At 42.4% G+C, this 21,399-nt stretch overlaps 1 protein-coding gene across 1 annotated transcript; it reads left to right on the forward strand.

Annotated features, from left to right (window-relative positions):
• The first annotated feature begins 1,353 nt into the window (after nucleotides 1-1,353).
• On the forward strand, nucleotides 1,354-20,150 carry KDELR2 (KDEL endoplasmic reticulum protein retention receptor 2). The gene is made up of 5 exons (XM_054992915.1): nucleotides 1,354-1,595; nucleotides 8,334-8,434; nucleotides 12,263-12,421; nucleotides 15,907-16,159; nucleotides 18,979-20,150. Exons 1-5 carry the CDS (start codon nucleotides 1,505-1,507, stop codon nucleotides 19,011-19,013), a joined length of 639 nt encoding a protein of 212 aa, XP_054848890.1. The 5' UTR covers nucleotides 1,354-1,504; the 3' UTR covers nucleotides 19,014-20,150.
• Nucleotides 20,151-21,399: the final 1,249 nt, after the last annotated feature.

Here is a 21,399-nt window from a genome sequence, read left to right on the forward strand (position 1 = left end):
ATGAGTGTATATCGTAATCTACATGTCAGAAAGTCATTGCCAGCATCGGTTTCTAATGCATGTATTGGGATAAAAAATTACCACCCACCCACTGCTCTTTTCAAAAACCGTATTTATCGGAAGAAGTAATTTTTAAAAACCGCAAGTATGAAAAAGGAAACAAAAAATAATCTTACAAACTGGATAATGTCAAGCATGACCTCCCATAAACATACTTTTCGTTAGATCCCCATAATGTAAAAATGTATTAACTTTTAGCATGAGCTGTTTACTGAAGGATAGTTAAATCCTAAACACAGTTAGTTATACCCTCTGAAATCCATTGACTTCAGTGGATTTAGAAGAGGATAACTCTGATTAGGATTGCATTGTCAGCTATGTTTTACTATTAGCAGTTTGCATTGAAAATTTAAAGAAATACTTTTTAAAAAATGTTAAATAACAAAACAGTTTGTTAAAGTTAAGATTGACCTTCAACAAACTCTTATACTGTAAAAGTTGAAGTCCGTGCATTCTTTTTGCTCAGACCAATTGTTACTAAAAACACATGACAATAATTGTCATTACGGTTAAGGTAAAGGTAGTCCCCTGTGCAAGCACCAAGTCATTACTGACCCATGGGGGGGGGACGTCGCATCACGTCGTTTTCTTGGCAGACATTTTGTTACGGGGTGGTTTGCCATTGCCTTCCCCAGTCGTCTACATTTTACCCCCAGGAAACGGGGTACTGGATAAGTAAACAAAAATGGAAAATAATTAAGATTAATAAGGATGCACATATAAAGCTAAAATTAATAAGGATGAACCTGCTAGTGCAAATGACAATCAGGGATGAGCAGGCACACAAACTAAAATGAACAATAATAAGGATGCACAAGAACCTCAGGTGGTGGATTCTTCGTTGTTGGTTTTTAAGGATCGATTGTTGGGGATATTATAGCTGTGCTTCCTGGGTTGGACTAGATGACCCTGTTGGTCCCTTTAGACGGTGAGACGGAACAAAATAAAAAATAATAGAATAAAGCCTGCAATCCTATCACATTTACTAGGGAGTAATCCTCATTGAGCTCAGCAGGACTGACTTTCGAATAAATACGAGTGCACGGTCACCTCTTAATAAAGATGGACACAAAAAAATTAAAACGATTATAAAGAAGCACGCTAAAATTCACCCGGATACACAGGTCAAGGCAACGCTTGCTACACGCAGCCGCAGTACAACCCATTGAAAAGGACGTCTCGCTGAAGGAGCGCGAAAGAAGGACGTTGCACGCTTGCGCGTGCTTCCCTAGCTTTCTCCTTTCCGCCGGGAGAGAGGCCGGGAGGGGGCGTGGCTTTCCCTGCTCGCCGCCCCCTCGCGCTCTCTTTTCCCGGCGTGCCCCGCGCCCGCGCTGGCTGTCTCTGGCCACGTCTCCGGGCCACGTCGCTCGGTGCCCGCTGAGCTCTCGCCATCTTCGGTTGGCTCCCCGGCGCTGCCTCCCCCCCGTCCTTCGCCGTCGCCGCCATGAACATCTTCCGCCTCACCGGGGACCTCTCCCACTTGGCGGCCATCATCATCCTGCTGCTCAAGATCTGGAAGACCCGCTCGTGCGCCGGTGCGTTGGTGGAGGGGGGGGGGGCGCTGAGGGGCGAGGCCGGCGGGGAGGCAGCTGAGGGGGGATAGGAGAGCCGAGCCCTCCTGGCGACCTTTGTGAGGGATTACATCTCCCTCCGATCCAAGAAGGATTTGGGGCTGTGCGTTTTGCAGTAGCCCTTCTTGCCTGACTGATGCAGGGAGGGTTTTTCTGCAGGGAGTGGGGGTGGCTTTTTTTGGAGGGGGATCTCTAGGTCTTCCCCGCGTTCTTGGAAAGTGGGGTGCAGGCCTGGGAGTCTGAGGGACAGCCAGCCCTGTTTTCCACCGTGTGCGTGTGTGTGAAAGAGAGAGTTTTGGATCATCTAGAATTGGGGTGGGGGAAGCTGGGGGTCATTGCTGCTTCTGTCCTGTTTGCTTCCCGCGTTATTAAACAGCGGGTTGGTGCTTTGGAAGCTTTATGGGGTGATTGGGAGGAAGGTAGAGGCTTCTGGAGGGGGCGTGGGGGGCAGGTGTCCAGGTTTGTCCTTGTGGGGGGTAGTATCCCTGTCGAGGCTCTTGGGCCTATGGGGGGTGGGGTAAGAGGCTTCTGTGGCAGGGCTCTGAGGCCAGCCTTGTTTCCCACCCTGGGATGGTGTCGACTTAGAAATTTGAGGGGAAGCTTCTGGAATTATGGGGGAGGGGCGGGTGGAGCCCTGTTTTAGGGGTCCGATTTGGGTGGGAAGGCATCTTTAGGTTTGTCCCCTGCTCTTGAAAGGTGATGTGGTATTTTCTTTGAAGCTTCTGGTGTTATTGTGGGAGGGGGGGGATAAGGCCCTATATGGGGGGTTGGTTGATGCAGAGCCATTTCTCAGTCTGCCCTCTGATCTTGCAAGGAGGAATGGTACTCCTTTTGAAGCTTCAGGAATACAGTTTTCTGTGCAGGGTGGCTTTTGGGGTGGTGATTGTGGGGCAGGGGGGGGGGCGGATATTCTGCAGGCTGTATGGGATGCTCCTGCTTAAAAGGTGGTGTGATGCTTTGTTCTAAAGGGTCAACCTTGAAGCGCTACTTTCTAATACATGCTCTTAAAAAGTGACAGGAGGAGGTTGAACCTAATGTGAGAGGCATTTATAGAGCCTCTTTATGCCATTCTGTTTGTATACTGTGGAGTGAGTGAAGGAGGTATGGTCTAGGGGTGGGGGGGGGGGTGTTGGGTTACTGATGTTCTCCAAAGAAAGGCTAAGCTTGTATGTGTAAATCCCTTTCAAACTTAATTTTGAAGCAGTGCCTTATCACAAGATTTGAGTCCAATGGCTGCTTAAAGACATATTTCCAGGATATAAGCTTTCCAGAGTCAAAGGTATCTGACAAAGGGAGCTTTGACTCTCGAAATCTTATATATACTCTGACAATCTTGTTTGCCTTTAAGGAGCTACTGGACTCGAGTTTTGCTCTTTTACTGCAGACCCAACAGAGATACCCACCTGAAACTGCCTTATAGTATTCATTTTTAAAAGAAAAAAAAGGTTTACAAAGCCTAAGTAATGATTTCTCCTTGGTGCTTGAAGAGAAGAGGATTCAGTAGGGTGGATAAATCTTTTTAGTAATTCAGTGGCACAGATACAGAGAGATTCTATATAGTGCAGGTGAAATTGAAGCATAGAGAATCAGGAGGCTTAGGGAAAAGATCAAAATCAAGGCAATACCTCCTCAGTAATGAGGCCTGTAAAGGTCAAATAAGTTTGCCCTCCTTTTTGCCTTCAAAAAAGAGCCCAGTGGTGTGATGTAACTGAGGAGACGCAATTGAAGAAATTTTCCTGGTGCTGTCTACTTGAATGGAACTACAGGAAGCATGAAACATTTTTCTGCATTTATTCTTTATGAAGATGATATTTATAAATAGAATGAATTAATTTACTGGCAAGTGGAAAGGAATCGCTTTCCACAGACTACAGCTTTTCCTAAAGACTGGGGTTTGGGTGGAGCATGTTAAAAGAAATGTGATGGACAAGAAATAGAACTTTGTTCTGAAACAGATGAAGCTGCTATTTCTTTCCCTCTTTCCCCAAATATGTTTTGCTGCTTTATCAGAAAAGTTGTGCAACAATCAGGTTTTCATGCAAAACTGCATTTGTTGCAAGCTCCAAAAGCTCTTGCGTGGCTGGAACTTTTCTTTTTAAAGATTTGATCATGATCATTTGCAGTCATTATATTTCTCTTCCTTTGAAAGGGTTAATTGGTGACCCGGCAGGGTTTTTGAGTGCTTGGCAAAGCTTCCTTATTTGCTTTGCCAACTCCAGTTGAAAATTGGAAGCAAATGACTGAATCAAGGCTGAAGAGAATAGGCTCTCAATTGGGAGTCCTGGCCGAGTCTGACGTGGCAGCTAGCTGAAGGTGTGGCAAATGAAGCTGCCTGAGAGAGAAATGTCAGTTGTATTCTTGCTCCATATTTTGTGTCAATTTCTTAGTGCTCATCTAGTTATGTTTTGGGAAGTCTCTCATGCCAACAAGGTTGATAGGACCAGAATTACCTCGGGGAAGAACTTGCTGTCCTACAGCTTCTGGGCTCCCGTTTAATGTTTTTGTTTAAAGCCAGCAAGTCAATGTCTTAATTTAAAACGTTAGCTGTTAAAGTCTATTTGGTATATACCTAGACTACCTGCGGTTTTGACCACATTTGGTCCCCAAGGTGCTTATGATGCAATTTAAAATCAAAGAATATAAAATTAGAAATCTTTTAAACAGTAAATAGTAGAATATTTATTTACTTAAGTTAAATATGTATATACCACTTTTCTGACCAACGTTCCAAGTGGTAACAACTACCCTCAGTCTGCAGCTTTCTGGAAGAGGCAGGCCTTTAAATCATTTTGGCAGGCCCTGGGGATCATCTGGTCATTCTCAGCTTCTGGAGAACAGCATTTCATAAGTGTGGGGCTGCAGAAGAGAATGCCCTGACTTTGAATCCAGCCAAACACGTGGCCTTAAGGCTGATGCTACATGTGGCTCTCAGGTCTTAGACTGAACAATAAGGTTGGAGCCTGTTCTTTAGGTTCCCATGATCCAAGCCATTCACAGCTTTAAGGTTGAAGCCAGCACAGCGTAATTGGGCCTAGAAACCATTTGGAAGCAAGTGCAGATGGCATAACATTGATTAAACATGTTCACAGTGGTGCATCCTAGCAAGGAATCTGAGCTGCCCCATTTATACCAGATGTTTTTTTCTGAATTATCCTCAAAGGCAGCTGCTGCAGGGCTCATTCAAGAAATCAAGTCTGGTTGTTACTAAGGCACGTGTAACTGGCAAGATCAGCTTTGGAAAAAGGCTTTCTGCGAATTGTCAACACTTGTTTATCCAAGTACAGTGTAGAGTCCAAAAGTACCTTCCAGCTGCATATCATATACTTTGCAGAACACTTACCATGCATGAATAATCTGATTTTGAGCTAGATTTCTATGTCTGAACCTTGTATTAATCTGACCCTGTGGTGTTTTTTTCTGTTTGTGTTCCTGTGATTGAGCTGTCCCTTACAAACAGTAAGCACCAGTGAGAGAAGAGAATGTTATCCAGTGGTGAGATGGATCAGTCACAGTTGACTACTCGCCTGGTATTTTACTGTAGCTTTTTTAAAGCCACAGATTCTAATTATTTGTAGATAAGAGTTTGAAAAATCAGTGGCTATCCTTGCATGCAGAGTAAGTGAGAACTATTGTTTGTTAGGGTAGGCTATGAGTTTAATAAACACAACTGACATCCTAGCAGCCCAATCCTATGCATGCTTACAGAATGCTGAGCCCCACTGAACTAAGTGAGGAGGATGGGCTTTCTACTCCAGGCCTCTGCCTCTTCAGCAACAAGATGGCATTAAGAACAACTACATGGAGGCCTAGAATAGGTCTGTTGCGGTCACACATTTCTGCCCTGCCTTTTAGCCTTGAAGGGGCCCCCAAGTTGACTGTGGAAGTAGCACAAAGAAGTATTTCCAGTGAACAACTATAGAAAAAGGCAGAAAAAGACCACGGAACAGCAGCCAATAGTGTCCAACAGAGAAATTGGTGAAATGTACCAGCAAAAGGCCAGCATTCGATGCCTCATTAATCAATTGACCCCAAGCCCTCTGGAATAGCAGTATCTGCTTTAAAGGCCACCTGGTTCAAGGTCATCCACCTTATGCAGAGAGCTTCATGCACAGCATACTACTAAGGAAACAGCTCTTTGTCCACCACACCTGTGACTGGGAGGAATACCTGGCCTCAGTGTAGTAACCTCTGTAAATAACTTATTTTCTTATGGTTGAGCCCTGTGGTGTTCGACTTTCATCCCTTACAAACTAATAACTCTAAACACTTAGGCTTAGTCATGCAGTATCTGCAACTTTTCGTTGTTGTTATAGAATGCTAGAATATGCATCACCACCTGCTAGGATGCTTTGTTCACATTGAGCTGTATGGGACAGAGCTGATAATTGGGCATGTAATGCCTCGGTACAATATATAAAATAAAAGGGGGGGGAGGCGGTGTAAACATTAGCAGAAACAAAAGTAACACTGCACTAAGATCAAGAATAATGTATAGAACAATTGTATATCAAATTCTGCATTAAATCTGTGAATGAATCCAATAAATATAAATTATACACTAACACAGATGCACACTGGTGATGTTATAATTCTGTACAACAACTAAACTCAATGAATACAATACAGACATCTGTAGAAAAGCACACAATTCACAATATACATAATGTAATGGCAGTAATACAAAATATCCCACTGGTTGGGGCTATGCTGAACCAATAGCCTCCAGCTTCACACAAGAGACTGAATCATAAGTAGGGCTGAACAGTATAAGAAGTTGGTAAATAGAGTAGTACAATAAGCTACTAGTTTAGTTGTCAGTAAAACCAGGCTGCAATTAAAGCTAATAAGCTATATTCCAAGGTGAACAGCTGATAACCTATATTCCAAGGTGAGCTGCTAACAAGATGCCTAGGTCTGCTCCTGTTTCCATCAGATCTTCCTCAGAGAGTCTCACCATCAATAATACTCATAAAGACAATCTCCAGAACTGGAACCCAAAGTAAATTACTTGTGTCTAGGGGTGTGCGCTTTGGGTTTCCAATTTGGGTAAAATACCCAAATCAGACCTGATCTGTAAAAATTCAGGATTCCCGAATTGGAGCCAGCATGCTGGCCCTGATTCGGAAATCCCGAATCAAAGCTTCCCAACGCATTCGGGAAACTTTGGGGCCCGAGTTTAAAGGGCCCTTTCCCTGCTTCTTGCAAGTGGCAGGTCCCTTTAAACTTCAGCTTACCCCACCTGACAGCTGAACTTTAAAGGGACCCTTTCCTGCTGCTTGCAAGCAGCAGGCCCTTTAAATGTCTCCCCCCCCCCCAGACCTCTCCCACTTACCTTGGCTCTGCCACTGTGGTGGTGGAGGTGGTGGCGTGGCAGCGGTGACTCCAGCCTTCCTGGCTGCTCAGCAAGTTGTGGAGGTGGCGGCAGTGGCTCCGGCCTTCCCCTTCGCCCTGCTGGGCTGCGTGCTGCCAGATCTGTCCGTCCTGTAGACTGCTGTGGACCTAGAGGAGGAGGCGCGTTGGCACCAGCGGCAGCTCCAGCCCTCCCTGTCGCTCTGCGGGGCTGCACCGGAGCGGAGGAGGCAGAGAAGGCCCTTCTTGCTCCTCAAATGGCCGCTGCAGCTGCCATTTGAAGGGCAGGAAGGGCCAGAGGAGGCAGCTCCTGCCCTCCCCGCTGCCCTGCGGGGCCACACAGCAGTAGAGGAGGTGGCTCCGGCCTTCCCTGCGCCCATCTGGCTGTGCAGGCCGGCAGCTCTGGCCTTCTCCACCCGGCCAGGTAAGTACAGTGGAGGGGACAGGGGGCTGAGTGGGGGTTGGTTGCTTCGAATCTTAATAATAATAATAATAATAATAATAATAATAATAATAATAATAATAATAAACATTCAATTTATATGCTGCCCTTCAGGACAACTTAATGCCCACTCAGAGTGGTTTACAAAGTATGCCATTATTATCCCCACAACAAAAGACCCTGTGAGGTGAGTGGGGCTGAGAGAGCTCCAGAGAACTGTGACTAGCCCGAGGTCACCCAGCTGGCTTCAAGTGGAGGGGTGGGGAATCAAACTCGGCTCTCCAGATTAGAGCCCTGTGCTCTTAACCACTACACCAAACTGGCTCTCCATACCGAAGCGATTCAAATATCCAAATCTGAAGTGACTTGGTTTTGGGTATTCCTGAATTTTTTCCCCGGTTTGGGGAAACCCGAATATTTTCAGGGTGCGCACCCCTCAGCGAATTCAGTAAATTGCAAGGACGAAAAGCTATCTCCACACTATCCATAGTTGGCAAAAGGACTTAGGAAGATGTAGCTCTACTTTAGATGGCACTGAAAAATCAGTGTCTGTATCTTCGTGGCTGTTAGTCAAAGGCTTTACAACTTGCTGGAGTTTTGTGTGGTGTTTTTAGTAGTTATCTCTGAATAAGAACAGCCCTGCTGGATCAAGACCGGTACTCCATCTAGTCCAACATCCTGTTTAATAAAATTAATAGTAAAAGAAATAGATAGCAGAGAGAGGGAGGTGTCCTAAAGCTTCTGGAGTTCAACAGACTTGCACAAATGAACTCCTGCTTTTTCCATAGGATCCCATTGAGTGGACACCCAGTGAATGTGGACAGCTTAGTCTTTTGGATAAAGGGAATTTTTACACTTTTTGAGTTTTGTAAAGACCCGCTTTTTCATGCTTACTTCTTTTCTTGCTTTAGGTATATCTGGGAAAAGCCAGCTTCTCTTTGCACTGGTCTTCACTACTCGTTACCTGGATCTCTTCACTGCGTTCATTTCATTCTATAACACTTCTATGAAGGTATGGTATGTTTTATGTGAAAGAGGCCGCTGATGAGCTGGCCTTTGCAAGAACTAGAGCAAAAGCGTATAGCCTACAAATAGCCCACGTCCTGTCCCTATTAAAATTCATGCTGATGTACAGTGCAGAGACGGTGTGTGCAGCTGAAAGAAAGGAACAGGTTGGCAGACAGTACAGTAAGTTGCCCTTGTGCCGCTAACCATCCTGAGCTTTGTGTGTATAGGCCCTGTAAGGCAGGGCACTCTGTATTATGAGTGTGGACAGACTTATTGGCAGTGATGCAAAGCTGTTTGGAAAAGACTGTTGAGGCAGCTTACTTTGCAGCCCAGTTTATTCTCTGACAATGGATTTGACCTCCACGTCCATTGCACACTCTGCTTTTACTCAAGTCTTCTGAACATATTGCTGCTTTAAAGCTATTCTACTAAGGCCCATCTGCCCCTATGAAATTACAGCGGACTGTTGGGATTCACTGAAGCAGAGCTCTTATTTCTGAGGCTGCTCTTGCGTAAAACAAAAGCAGCCATGTGCATGTGTGTACATGTGAGAGGGTATGATAATGAACCCATCTGATCATGGTAAAAACCATGGTGTGTTCTGTGCTACCTCAAGCCACTAAGTTTGAGCGCATCAAAAAGTGTACTTGTCTGCATCATAAAATGTTTACATGGATATTCATTCTGAGTTGGGTAGAATGACTTGGTGCAAAGAGTTGGGTTGAATATTGTGCCAGTAACAGAAAATGCTAAGAGGCATGATCATTGAGTGGTTCTGATGTTGCAGAGCTACTGAAGCTAAGCAAATGTGGACCTCATCCTTCTCTTTCATGGGGAGTAGAAGTTTTTTGTGTGTGTGCGTATACACACACACATATGTTAAGAAACTTGAGTCAAATTCTTACGTATGTTTGGATCTGTCAAAAAGTACTTAGTGGCAGTTGTCAGTATGTTTATCTTATGGTCAAAGTACTCTGTCTGCTCAGAGAACACACAACAGTTTTGAAAAGATGGAAAGATTTTGCATCTCACTTAATGGGAGCAATGCCTTCCATAAGAGCTGATCCTCTAAAATCTACTTAATTTGGTCCACTCATTGACTCTTAATTTACTGGGCTTGATTTTGACCATTCCAGGTGTGAAAATGTGACACAAGCCTCTCACCGTCCAAAGCATTTCTTAGAAGCCGATTTTATTAGTTTCAGTGAAACTTTCACAGAGCTGTGCTTTGTCTGAGGCCACAGAGAGAATTCTCTTGTATATGTTGCAAAGCCAAAGGTGAATCCATGTGGAAGCTTCCAGGTTGAATAGTTAGAGGAATCTGGGTCTTTTTTTTTTACTTTACATAATTAAGTTACTTCACATAACTACTGCCAATAAAGTTTTAAATCTCTGCTAGCAGGATGAAGCACACACAATCCCAAAGACCACTCTGTTTGGGAATTGATGTGCGGCTGAAATTCTGCCTCTGAAATTCTGCAGTGATCTCTTCTGCAAATCGCTGCCCCTTCTCACAAGAAATTCTACAGTAGAGGAGGAGAAAACTGACATCCACTAATTTATTTGTGCTTTGCACATTTGTGCAAGCAAATATAGATGCCCAAAAGATGGAAAAAGAGAAGTGGGAAGGAAGGAGTAGAAAAAGGGAGCAGAGAGTTTAGTAAAAGGTGAAGGGGGGGGAATTTAAAAAGGTGAAATTAGCAAAAGTAGAATGGAGGGAAAAGTGGGAATTGAGCAAAGAAAGAGGCCTGAAAGTGGTATAAGACGGTGCTTCTTGCTGTAATTTTTTACATAGTATTATGCAGGTGCCATAGCCTGTTCTCTCTTGCTTGCAACATGAGCTTAATTTTCAGATTTCTTACAGTCAAATGACCAGCAAGAAAAAGATCACATATAGCTTAATTAAGGTGGCTGGAGGACCATCTCCTAGGGCCAAGCTAGACAGTATGGGTCAGCCCCCTGTTACATATTCACTGTTCTGTCTCGTCCCATCTACCTACAAAGTCAGGAGTGGGGAAGTCTATGAAAGGATCTCATGAGCGAGGAGAACTGAAACCTCCTCTGCCTTTCTGTGCTACCCCTCTGTGGCTTGAAATACTTTTTTACCCTGCTGCAATAGTAGGAAATGAGCCAAGCTGGACAAGAAATATCAGGACTCTGTCACCTATTTTATGTATAAATGTGTCCAGCAAGTGAATCAGATCCATCTGGCTTGGCTTTTAGGAGCAGAAGGCTAAACCCTTTGCTAAATACAGAATCCCTCCCTTGAGGGTTTATAATTTTGTGGTTCAGCCAGTTGCTTGTGCCTCTTTCCAGTTTCCTGTCTGTATTGTTGTTGGCACTGCTTTGCCAGATTGCTTTCGAGGGATGTACCCTGCTTGGCTTATTAAACTACCATCCCAGATACAGGAATTCACACTGCCACCCCCCCACCACCACCACCCCCGGTTCGTTTCACAGCATATTGCAATTAAATTCTGCCTTGTGTTTCTGTTAAATGGTTTCTTTCCTGAGAATATGTTCTTAAATGATTACCCCCCCCCCCCAAAATTCCTGCCTTGTGGTCCTTTTGGCCCAATGGATTAGGTGGTGCCTTGGATTCTGGCTGCATCACAGACATGCTGTGTGACTTTCAGTGAGTCCATTAACCTTCCATTACCCTCCAGTCTCCCCATCTTGTTAACTGAATCTTTGTGCAGTGTTTTTCAGGCGAATGCAAAAATCCACTTCCCTGAAATATCTTTCTTCTCCCTGTCCATAAGGTGGAGAAAGTTAACAGTTTTAAATGCTCATTGTGTGGCCTTTACTTAGTTACTTTCATAGAAAGCTCTGTATGTATTTATTTACTTCACTTATATGCTGCTTTTCCCCGTGGTGGGGACCGAAAGTAGCTTACATTGTTCTCCATTCCATTGTATCCTCGCAACAACCCCATGAAATAGGATAGAGAGAGCAGCTGACCCAAGGTCACCCCAGCCAGCTCTCATGGCAGAATAGGAATTCAAACCTGGGTTTCCCAGATACTGGGCTAACACACTACTCACTATACCACACTACAGTGCTTTTCCTCAAATGTCTAAACTAGAATCACAAAGATCGCTTCACCTGCTGCTTAAATAAACTTGTAACCAGAAATGACCATGTTCACTCAGTAGTAAGTCCTCCAGAGTTCAGGGCAACTAGCTGACCATTAGGCGTATTCTGGATTGCAGCCTTAGTACTGATACAAGCATTAAAAAAATGTTCTCTTTGCCATTAATGTCTGGTGTGGTATGGCTCATCATACAAGAGGAGCAGTTTTTCCATTAATGGCTGTTGCAATCTTTAAGTCACTGCATCTTACTGCTAACAGGAGTAGACCATGTACATAGCTTCTTATAAACTGCAGCTACATAAAATGTCTTTACTAGCTCCTAGTTGAATGGGCAGAAATCGGAGAGAAGCAAACATAGTTGGAATTAGTATTGCCTTTAGTGACTTCCAAATAGTGACATTTTTAGATTGATATGCCGTGTTTTCCTTAAAAATCTGTATGAGTCCATATGTATCAGCAGGTACCTCTGGAAAAAAATACTTCCAGATACCCATTTCTCTTTCTAATACTTGCTCCTTTATATTCTAGGGGAAAGGTTGACAGCTTTCTAACTTGTGTCCAATATAACCTGCTGATGAATGTATCTGAAACAAATGGGGGTGAGGGAGCACTCACTTGAATGGTCAACAAAGATCCTTTCTGTCCCTTACTGTATTTATTAAATGCTTCTGTTTGAATGGTGGAAGCACAGACTGAAAGCCTGATAACACATTTGTGTCTTCTTCCCCCCTTTTAAAGCTTATCTACATTGCTTGCTCGTATGCCACAGTCTACCTGATTTACATGAAATTTAAGGCTACCTATGATGGGAACCATGATACATTCAGAGTGGAGTTCCTCGTGGTTCCAGTTGGTGGGCTGTCGTTCCTCGTCAATCATGACTTCTCTCCTCTAGAGGTCAGCGTCTTTATTTTTTCATGTTGTTTGGGTTCTGACATGATGTAATATTCCAAACTGAAATGAAGAGAACATTGTGCTTTGTGTGTGTGTATGGGGGGGTGCACATTATAAGGTTCATTCAAAGATGTGTTGAATAACATTATGTCTGGGTGGTGGGTTGAAAGGAAGGTATTTGCCACTAGTTACTGGTTGAGATAGATCTGCTGTTTTGGTAGGTTGAAAGATTTTTTTCCTGTGTGCTTAAAACAAAAATATTGGGGGCGAGGGTGTTTAAGTAGTAACCTCTTCTCTTCGCACTTGTCCAAGCGCATGTCACATAACATTCTGATAAACGTCTTACCAGGTAACTGAACATTAGCAAAGAATTGTTTGCTGGGTCACACTGTTCTAGGGAATGCTCTTGCTAGTCCATGTATGTGTGATTGTCAAGGATGGCAAGCTTACAGAGTAGGGAAGAAGAGAGGGATTTTTAAAGAGGAGAATTACGCAGCCACAGGGAGTGTCCAGGTTGTTAAACTGCATGCTGTTTTAAGCATTTGGCTACTACAAGCCTGAGAATTACTTGTAACAGAGCTCTTACATGCCTAATTAGGTTTTCGGACTGTTCAGCCTGCGCAGTTGAGCTGAGGTGGAAGCAGCTTCAAGCAAGCTTGTTTGCTTTTCCTTTTCGGAGTTTTTTTCTTGAAAACTCTGCTTTGTGTGCACTTTTAAAACATCTGTGCTGCTGGTCCTAATTTTTAAAAAAATCTAAACTCTCTTGGATTCCAAAAAGGGAAACCTATGCAGGGACACTTCTTCTACACCCCAAGGGTGAGACAGAAACTGCAGTCCACCTATACTTTATAGATTCTATGTGGAAAAAGCAAACATCCTATGGGAGAAGGAGGACCTGACTTCATGTAGCCAAAACCAGCAGAAAGCAGATGTGTGGATCATCCGGTTTGAGCAATAGGTGATTATTTCCAAATTCAGATTGATCATCCAGTGTAAAAGCTGTTTTCCCTGAATGTCATAGACTCAAGACAGCTCCCATCTTCAGGAGCCAGCCCCAGGCTAATATACCCAGATGAGGACGGCGGGCATAAAAAAAATAACAGATGCACTGAGTGAAATTCAGAAGTGTGTGTGCTAATAAATATAAATGTACTGAAATGTGCACATTTATGAATAAAATCAGATTAATACAGCAGAGAAAAAAACTTAGGTAACACAAAATTGTATAATTTGCAAGGTAACAGAAACTGAATTTCAGCTACAGTCACAGAGGCCAGGTTGAACTTGGTATTTGAAATATAGATCTTGGATTTCAGACTTGTGTTTTGAAAACTTGATCAGCTAAAGCAATGTGGAAGAGATGAAACATTTGTTTTTCTGTTGGGTCGTTCTTTCTGTTTACATTATGTACCCACATGGCCAGCAACTGTCTGCCATAGTCTTAAACTATAGAGTGCAAGGTTGGGAGAAGCCACAAGTCCAGACTCCATCTTATGTATTGGAACCCAAATTCTTTCCAAAGGCCCACTTGTTGGTCTTTTGGAGCAACCATTATTCCAACTACTTTTAACAGAATGGATTCTTGTAATGTTTACAGTGTATTTGGTTCAAAAGACAAGAGAGGTGAGAAATTTCATCTGGCTTTCTTGTCTTTTGTTTTCTTGCAACTTCAGTTCCTCAAATGGCACTGGAAGTGTTTGGTGCCATCTGGAGAATTTAAGAAGAACTACAATCTTTTTTTTGAAAGTTGTATTTTGCTAAAAATAGAGGGGAGGGTGATAGACATGGTATATATCAGTTAAATGAGGAAGGTTTCCTCTGTTAAAGGTAGGCTAAGCCTCCCTAGGAAAGGGTGGGGAGGAAGAAGTGTCCTGGCGCTGCTTTCTACGTCCTTCCTTGATCTGTGTGTTCCAGCACTGAAGTGTGTTGTGCCTGCTCCTCCCAGTCTCAACCATTAGGGGGTGCTAACCACTAAAGGACAGATCTGCAGAGATAAAAACAATACATAGAAATGGTGGCGTGTGGTTTTCAGGATTTTTAGTAATCAAAAGCTGGATTCAAGTGCAGTGGGTTGGATCCTCCAGATCAGTTCCTGTACCATTGGTGCTTAATTGTATTTATTTTTATTTTATTTACATTATTTATAGTCTGCCTTTCTCACAGAGTCTCAGGGTGGATTGTGCAGTGTAATTCAATACAATCAATAGCTGGAGCGTTCAGTAAACAATACAGTAGGGCATAGGAATCTGAAAAAAAAGCAGAAATCCAATACGGAACTGAAACAATGATAAAACAAAAAAAGACATAATAAACAACTATAATGCACAGTGCACAGGAGTAAAGTCCTCAGAGCAGTTCACAGTGTTATCAGAAAGACAATATTGACTTCCCTCGTCACTGATACCTTTAGCCCCATTGGTAGATTTGGAATCACAGTTGCGTGGATGCTTCCCTCTTTCTAAATTGAGGTCAAAGATCCTGTAACGTCAAGGGAGCCAAGCATGGAGGAGCCAGGTGGTGCCCTTTCTTGATGTAATTTACATTTGAATGGCAGCTGTATTCCTAATTTTTTTGTCCTTCACGTACCTGAATGTATCAGTTTATAAATGCTTACAACAAAAACAGCCGAATAGTCACTTTAATTCTGAGGGAAGGAGCCACTTGCAACAAAGGAAGGCTCCTTATGCAAAAAAGGTACCGCTCATTAGCCATTACAGGAACGAGTCTCCTAGCATTCTCTTTCCTATTGCATGTAGTTTGGAAATTAATCATCTCTGCATTCGTGGAAAACCACGGTTTGCTTCATTAGGCTTGCAAACTGTAGCTTGGTTCTCTTGCTTCCAAGGCAGGATTAAATTGAGCTTCAGAGTTCTGATATGGAGGTAAGAGAATGAACCACAGGTGGCCATTTGGATGACATGACTTACCGCTTTTGCATTCTGTAGCATGCCATAATGTTACAGTTTTTTTTCTAGAAATGGTGATGAATGAAGCTGACACATGGTTATTTTTGACACGGTGAATTTCTCAGGGGGCTAGGTTCTGAATGGCAAAACCACCAGTAGAGCTAAAGATGTGGATTTCCTTAACAGAAATTTAGCAATGAACTCTTAAGAAAAGCTTTCAGGGTCATAGGATTTTATCTGAGAAGACAGTAATTAGGAAGGATTTGGTTTCTTAATTTTCTAGCTAGAATGAAGGAGAGGAGAATTACGTAAGCCACCTTGGGTGTCCATTGGGGGAAAAGGTGGGGTATAGAATAATGCATGGCCCCCAGAGAGAACTGTTAATTGTGAGTTCACTAGTACATGAGTGCAAATATCAGTTGTTTTGAGAGCTGGTTCACATGTATGAGAGAGAAAGCAGCAAAATGATTGCATGGGCTCATTAAAAGATTTTGGGTAGCACAGCTGATGCTAGTCCAAATTAATAGTGGTGTGAGTGCAATGTTATAGCTTTAAACATCTATCCTGCCTGTTTCCCTCCAGATCTTGTGGACCTTCTCCATCTACTTGGAGTCAGTTGCTATCCTGCCTCAGCTTTTTATGATCAGTAAAACTGGGGAAGCGGAGACCATCACTACCCACTACCTTTTCTTCTTGGGCCTGTACCGTGCCTTGTACCTTATCAACTGGATTTGGCGCTTCTACTTTGAGGGATTCTTTGATCTCATAGCTGTTGTGGCAGGCGTGGTTCAGACCATTCTGTATTGTGACTTCTTCTATTTGTATGTTACAAAAGGTAAGATGTGTGTGAGAATGTGTGTGACCGTCGTGTTTTTGTAAACTTGAGAGTATAAGTTGTGTTTCCTTGATTCTTTGCAATTTCTTCAGTACGAAGACCTGTGCATGATAATAGTGTTAACTCATTCTGCTGTTCAGTATATTTGTGAGGCAGATGTTATGGATGCTTGGTGGGGGTTTTCTATTTCTCAAGTTGCCCTGGGAAAAGTGTGGCCAAGATTTGAATCTAGTGATTCACCGTAGTTCTTACTGCCAAACAGGAAGCATAGGCATCTGTCGTATTATTTCTAGCACAGATTTGGGTATCTTAGTTGGGTGTGTGTGAAATAAGCAACACATCCTTCTTTCTGAAATACGGATGTCTTTGTTAGCCTGTGTGTGTAGAGATTGTAGGTTTTGGTTTTGTTAATTTTTCCTTGGGATAGCAACTTCCCTGGCAATTCAGGACTCCCATTTTTGAACACACGCATTTCCCATTGTTTGCCAACTACTTGTCGCATTAATGGGTTTTTTAAATACATTTTCCGTTTTGTATGCAGATGGCTTGCTTTACACAAATATTCAGAAATACATCCCAGTGAGAGAATTTGGAATTGTTATTAGTCCTTTTAATACTGTCTTTAGGAATGGCTAAACTTCCTATTCTGTCCTTGAAAACATCTTCAAAATGTGCACAGCTTTAGATTGGATTATTGTGTTCACCACACACTGCAATGAAGAAAACAACATAACTAAGGTCCTTTTGTGTTATGTATAACTTCATCTTAGCTGCAGAATCTCATGGCCGCCATGGAATCCTGAGCATATGATTCATTTTAAAAGTGTCTTCTCCTCAAAAGAAACATTGCTATCTGTCTTTAGCTCTTAGTCAGACTGCTTCTCCTCCTACGGGTCTTGCCCCAGAGTCTCTTCTTTTCTTACCTTTATATAACCTGTTGTGTTGTGTAAAGATACCCATGTTTTATTTATTTGCTTCATTTATACCCTACTTTTATCCCCAGTAGGGACCCAAATTGGCTTACATCATTCTCTCTATTTTATCCTCACAACAACCACCCTGTGAGGTGGGTTCAGCTGTGAGTGTATGAATGCTCCAAAGCTTCCATAGCACAGTAGAAATTTGACTCTGAGTCTCACAAATCCCAATCTGGCACTCTAACCACTACACTATACTGTTTGCTATCCACATTGTCTGAGTCTCACTTTGCCCTTTTCCCTGTTTATGGAGAAACACCAGAAAATAAAACCAAGCAGGTTAATTTTTCTTTTTAAAGTCTAACATTCATCACAGAGCCACTATAGTACTATTTGGGTCTTGGTTTCACCAGTGGGATTTCATTGTTTTAGCTTAGGTTTCCAAGAGACCCTAGTGTCTGGTTTCATGTTTGTATGCCAAATCTCTAATGATTCACTTGGCGATTCTGGTAGGAATGCCTGGTTCCTGGTTACTTGTGTATCTCCCACAGAATGAAATGGGATGAGAGGAATGACTTTGACCCAAGTGCAAATTACCCCCCCCCCCCCCCGCACACACTGCAAACAATGAGAGTAGTTTTGGAATGTCTTCCTTGATAGAAAACCTGGAAGTCAGACTGGTTATCCCAGTTAGGTTGCCTGCTGGAATGTGATACTTGGATCATGCTAAACTTGTGTGCACATATAGTTTATGGAAATAGCCATTTTAAGTAGAATCCATGTGCCTTGGCATATTTTTGCAGCACGTGGTCAACCTTGAGCTGGATAAGAAGGCAGGCAAATCTTGTACTGCCACCATTTCTTTGAAGACTGATTAATTTTGCAAGTTGGAAGTCCTCAACTCTACTTCCAGAGTAGAGAATCTCATGGATTAATGCGAATAGAGGGGTGCAATTGTTAATTCTTGTTTTGTTTTTACTTATTATATCCTTCTTTGAGAATCTTTGTACTGAAGGGCGTATTGTAAACTTTTCTAAACAACACATCAAGGACCTATGAACCAATATACACTTGATAAAATTAAACACGTTGGCTTAAAAAAATAAAAGCTTGTCTCAAATTAGAAATCTTTTAGGATCTTTTAAAAAGGGCACACTTTTAAATGGCAGCTGGTTCCTCAGCTTGAGCCACCATGGAAAACTTCCACTCTGGTTGCAGTTGCCAACCTGATGATTGCTTGTGCCGCAGAATTATTTTCAGTACCTAAATTTGAAAGAGCAGTGGGGTGTGTTGTTAATCCTCGGACTCTTGGCTCTTGTTTCAAAAAGAGAGCTGCCAGCATTAGTGTTACTTTATCTGTTTGAAATATTTTGGTCTGTTTTTCCAAAAAGCAAGAGCTGAGAAGAATCCACAAGTCCGTAAAACTTTGCAAGCAGCTAAGAGTCAAAACGCAACAGCCAGTCCCTGCTTCTCTCTGCCACTACCCCCACGTGCTGCTAGCAGGACTCCCCACTCCAATCTTAATTGGCTTTTGGGCTGATATGCTGTAAACATCATATGCACCATTTAAAGCACTTGTGCATCCTGTTGATCTTGGAGTTAACTACACGCTTAACGGGGCCCAGGGTGTGGTCAGATGATGCCATAACTTTCAACAAGCCTTTAGTCTGGTCAGTGTCTTGATGGGAGACATCATCTGTGTATGCCATATTGAGTTTCCCAGAGGATTAAATCTAACTTCCTTTTCACAGAACTCAGTTGGACCTAAAATGATCAAACTTGGGCTGGATCATGCTACTGTATATGCTATGTAAATCCAAACAACTTTCATACTTCAGCTGCTCGCAGTTTTGGGGGTGCCTGCATTGATTTAATAACTCTTTTCTTTTCCCCCTCCCTTAGTACTCAAAGGAAAGAAGCTGAGTTTGCCAGCATAAGTGCCAAAATCCACATCATCAGCATCTGTCATCCTGGATGCTTAGAACAATCCTGACCACATGCAAATGGTGAAGATGCTTGAGACAGAAAGTCTCCCAACTCTTTCTCGTAGAGGGTCATCGGCGGGCTCTGTAGGACCAGAGAACAACCAGCTGACTTCTGTTTGATGCATCTTTGCCCTCTATCTTTTTTTATTACTATGTATAAAGATTTTTTACATAAAGAAACTTAATACTGTGTGAATTAATTCAGTGTGTAGGTTCAATTGGAATAGTTCCAAAAGTGAGATTTTTTTGTGTGTGGGATTGTATATGACCAGACATTAAGTGCAAACACTTTTTATTTTCCAAGAATTCTTTTCAAATTACTGACTTTGCTTTGGTGCACACAGATGTGTGCTGACTGATGGATGGTAACAATTTTGATTTCGGATTCCATTCCACTGTATTTATTTTTTTCCCACAAGCTGAATGTGTTGGGGTTGTCAACAAGTCAAAACCAGAAATGGGACAGAGTTCTCATGCCTGGGATGTTGCCATTTCATAAATTTTCTTAACATCAAAAAGGATTTCCCCTCCCCTACTGTTTATTCCCCATAGGGACCTATAGTGTCTGCCAGCACATGCCACCCTCTACCTCCGTTACCTTTTGAAGACATTAGCTTGGGAGTATTTGGTGCCAATGCGGGATTTTTGAATATGGAGGTTTTGCATTTGCGATGTTAGCAGCAGACCCTTCTGGGTTTTTTTATTCAAGATTAAATGGTTCCACATTTTGTGGGTGCTCGAAGCCTCTACTTTTTCTTAATGATACCCTTATTGCTAACAGCTTTTAAGGATGAACCTTGTGACAGTTGTCCAACTTGAAGTCCTCTGTAGATGGCAGTTTTTTAAAACATTGTCTACATACTTTTTTAAAATGAGTAACTTTACAAGCAATGTCTGTGTTTAGCTTCAAGTTTTAGAATGTGCCCGTTTTGAACAATTTAGTATAATTTTTTTATAAACCTTATTCTTGAATTAGCAGCACCAAGTACTATTCTTTCTCATCTTTGCATTGATACCCTTTTTTACTGAGCTGATGCATGACAACGTCTCATGTGTTACCATCCTAAATAAACATTTTATGAAGTGGTATGCATTGCGGTGGTGTTCTAGAATGTGGACCTCTGTGGCAACCTGTGTTGGCTGATAATTAGTTTGGATTATGAGAGCCTGAAAAACACAAATCCTTAAATATCTTGGCATTAATGAATCTTTCATTGTCCAGTCATAGCTGTAAGGAGAAGTTGGAATGCAATAATGTATCTTCCCAAGTCACGGAAGGCTGTGTAAAAATGAGTTCCTGTGAAATACTCTACAAGCCACTTAATCTACACCCTGATTGTTTAAATATGCACATGTTCACCTTGCTTAGGAGGAAATCAGTTGGTTGATTCAAGCACAAAATCTCTTATTAAGTCATTTGGAACAATTGGTTTCCTATTCACATGCTGGAAAGGCTTGAAGGGAGAGCTTCAAGATATCCTTCCCCTACTTCTCTGGGGGTTTTTTACTTACTAAATTTGGATGTCAACAGTTCCCTTGCTCACTGTGGAGAACTGGTGGTGGGAGTAGAGAGGCAGGAAAGGTAACCGATTGAGAAATGACACAATCACTCTCATCACCATACGCTGATGCATTTAACTTTGATCTGGAGAAACAAAGTACTGTGCCTCAATCTTTGCTTGTTGCTCACATGAATGTGTAACTTGTTGCAAATATATTTTCTCACTCTATTGCTTTGTCTCATTCATTAAATGTACATTTTGGATGAAAGCTCCCCCCCTTGCCCTAGAGATTTATCTCAGGATAGTGTGAACCCACCCCCTCTCCTTGTATGGCAACCAAAATTTAGGTGATATTGAGCAACAACTTTCAGTCATTTTTTTCAGACCATCTCTTGTTTCTTATCAGCTGAGCTTTCCAGTTAAGTCCTTACCTGCGAACAGGTAAAGCTGCTTTTGTGCCATAAGCCTTTGTGGATGGCTATGAAAACATTTATGTTTTAGGCAGACAGCTGTGGAACAGGATTTGACTCCAGTGGCAGTTTACAGCCCAACAAGATTTTCAGGGTATTAGTTTTCGAGAGTTAAGGCTTCCTTTTTCATTTGTGTTACAGCTTTCCCCCCATCTGCTCTAGAGGAATATATAAAAGAAAGGATAGGGTTTTTCATATACAGGTTACAAAACATAGAGTGGATTTTGATGAAAGCAGCTCATGGGGTGGGTGGATGGGTGTGTGTGTGTGTACCACCACACTAATCTTTACTCAGGATGTCCTACTGAGTTCTTGCCTGGCAAAGGTTGGAACTTTTTAAGCTGTTTAATTTGAAATAAAGGAACA

The sequence above is a fragment of the Eublepharis macularius genome, chromosome 12 (genome assembly GCF_028583425.1).
Source record: "Eublepharis macularius isolate TG4126 chromosome 12, MPM_Emac_v1.0, whole genome shotgun sequence".
Classification (NCBI taxonomy): Eukaryota; Metazoa; Chordata; class Lepidosauria; order Squamata; family Eublepharidae; genus Eublepharis; species Eublepharis macularius.

Excerpts from the sequence above, each read along its gene's own strand:
- KDELR2 (XM_054992915.1), top strand. The coding sequence starts at position 1,505 with ATGAACATCTTCCGCCTCACCGGGGACCTCTCCCACTTGGCGGCCATC. Across the intron at positions 1,596-8,333 it reads GAAGACCCGCTCGTGCGCCG|GTATATCTGGGAAAAGCCAG; the intron begins GTGCGTTGGTGG and ends TTCTTGCTTTAG. Across the intron at positions 8,435-12,262 it reads TCTATAACACTTCTATGAAG|CTTATCTACATTGCTTGCTC; the intron begins GTATGGTATGTT and ends CCCCTTTTAAAG.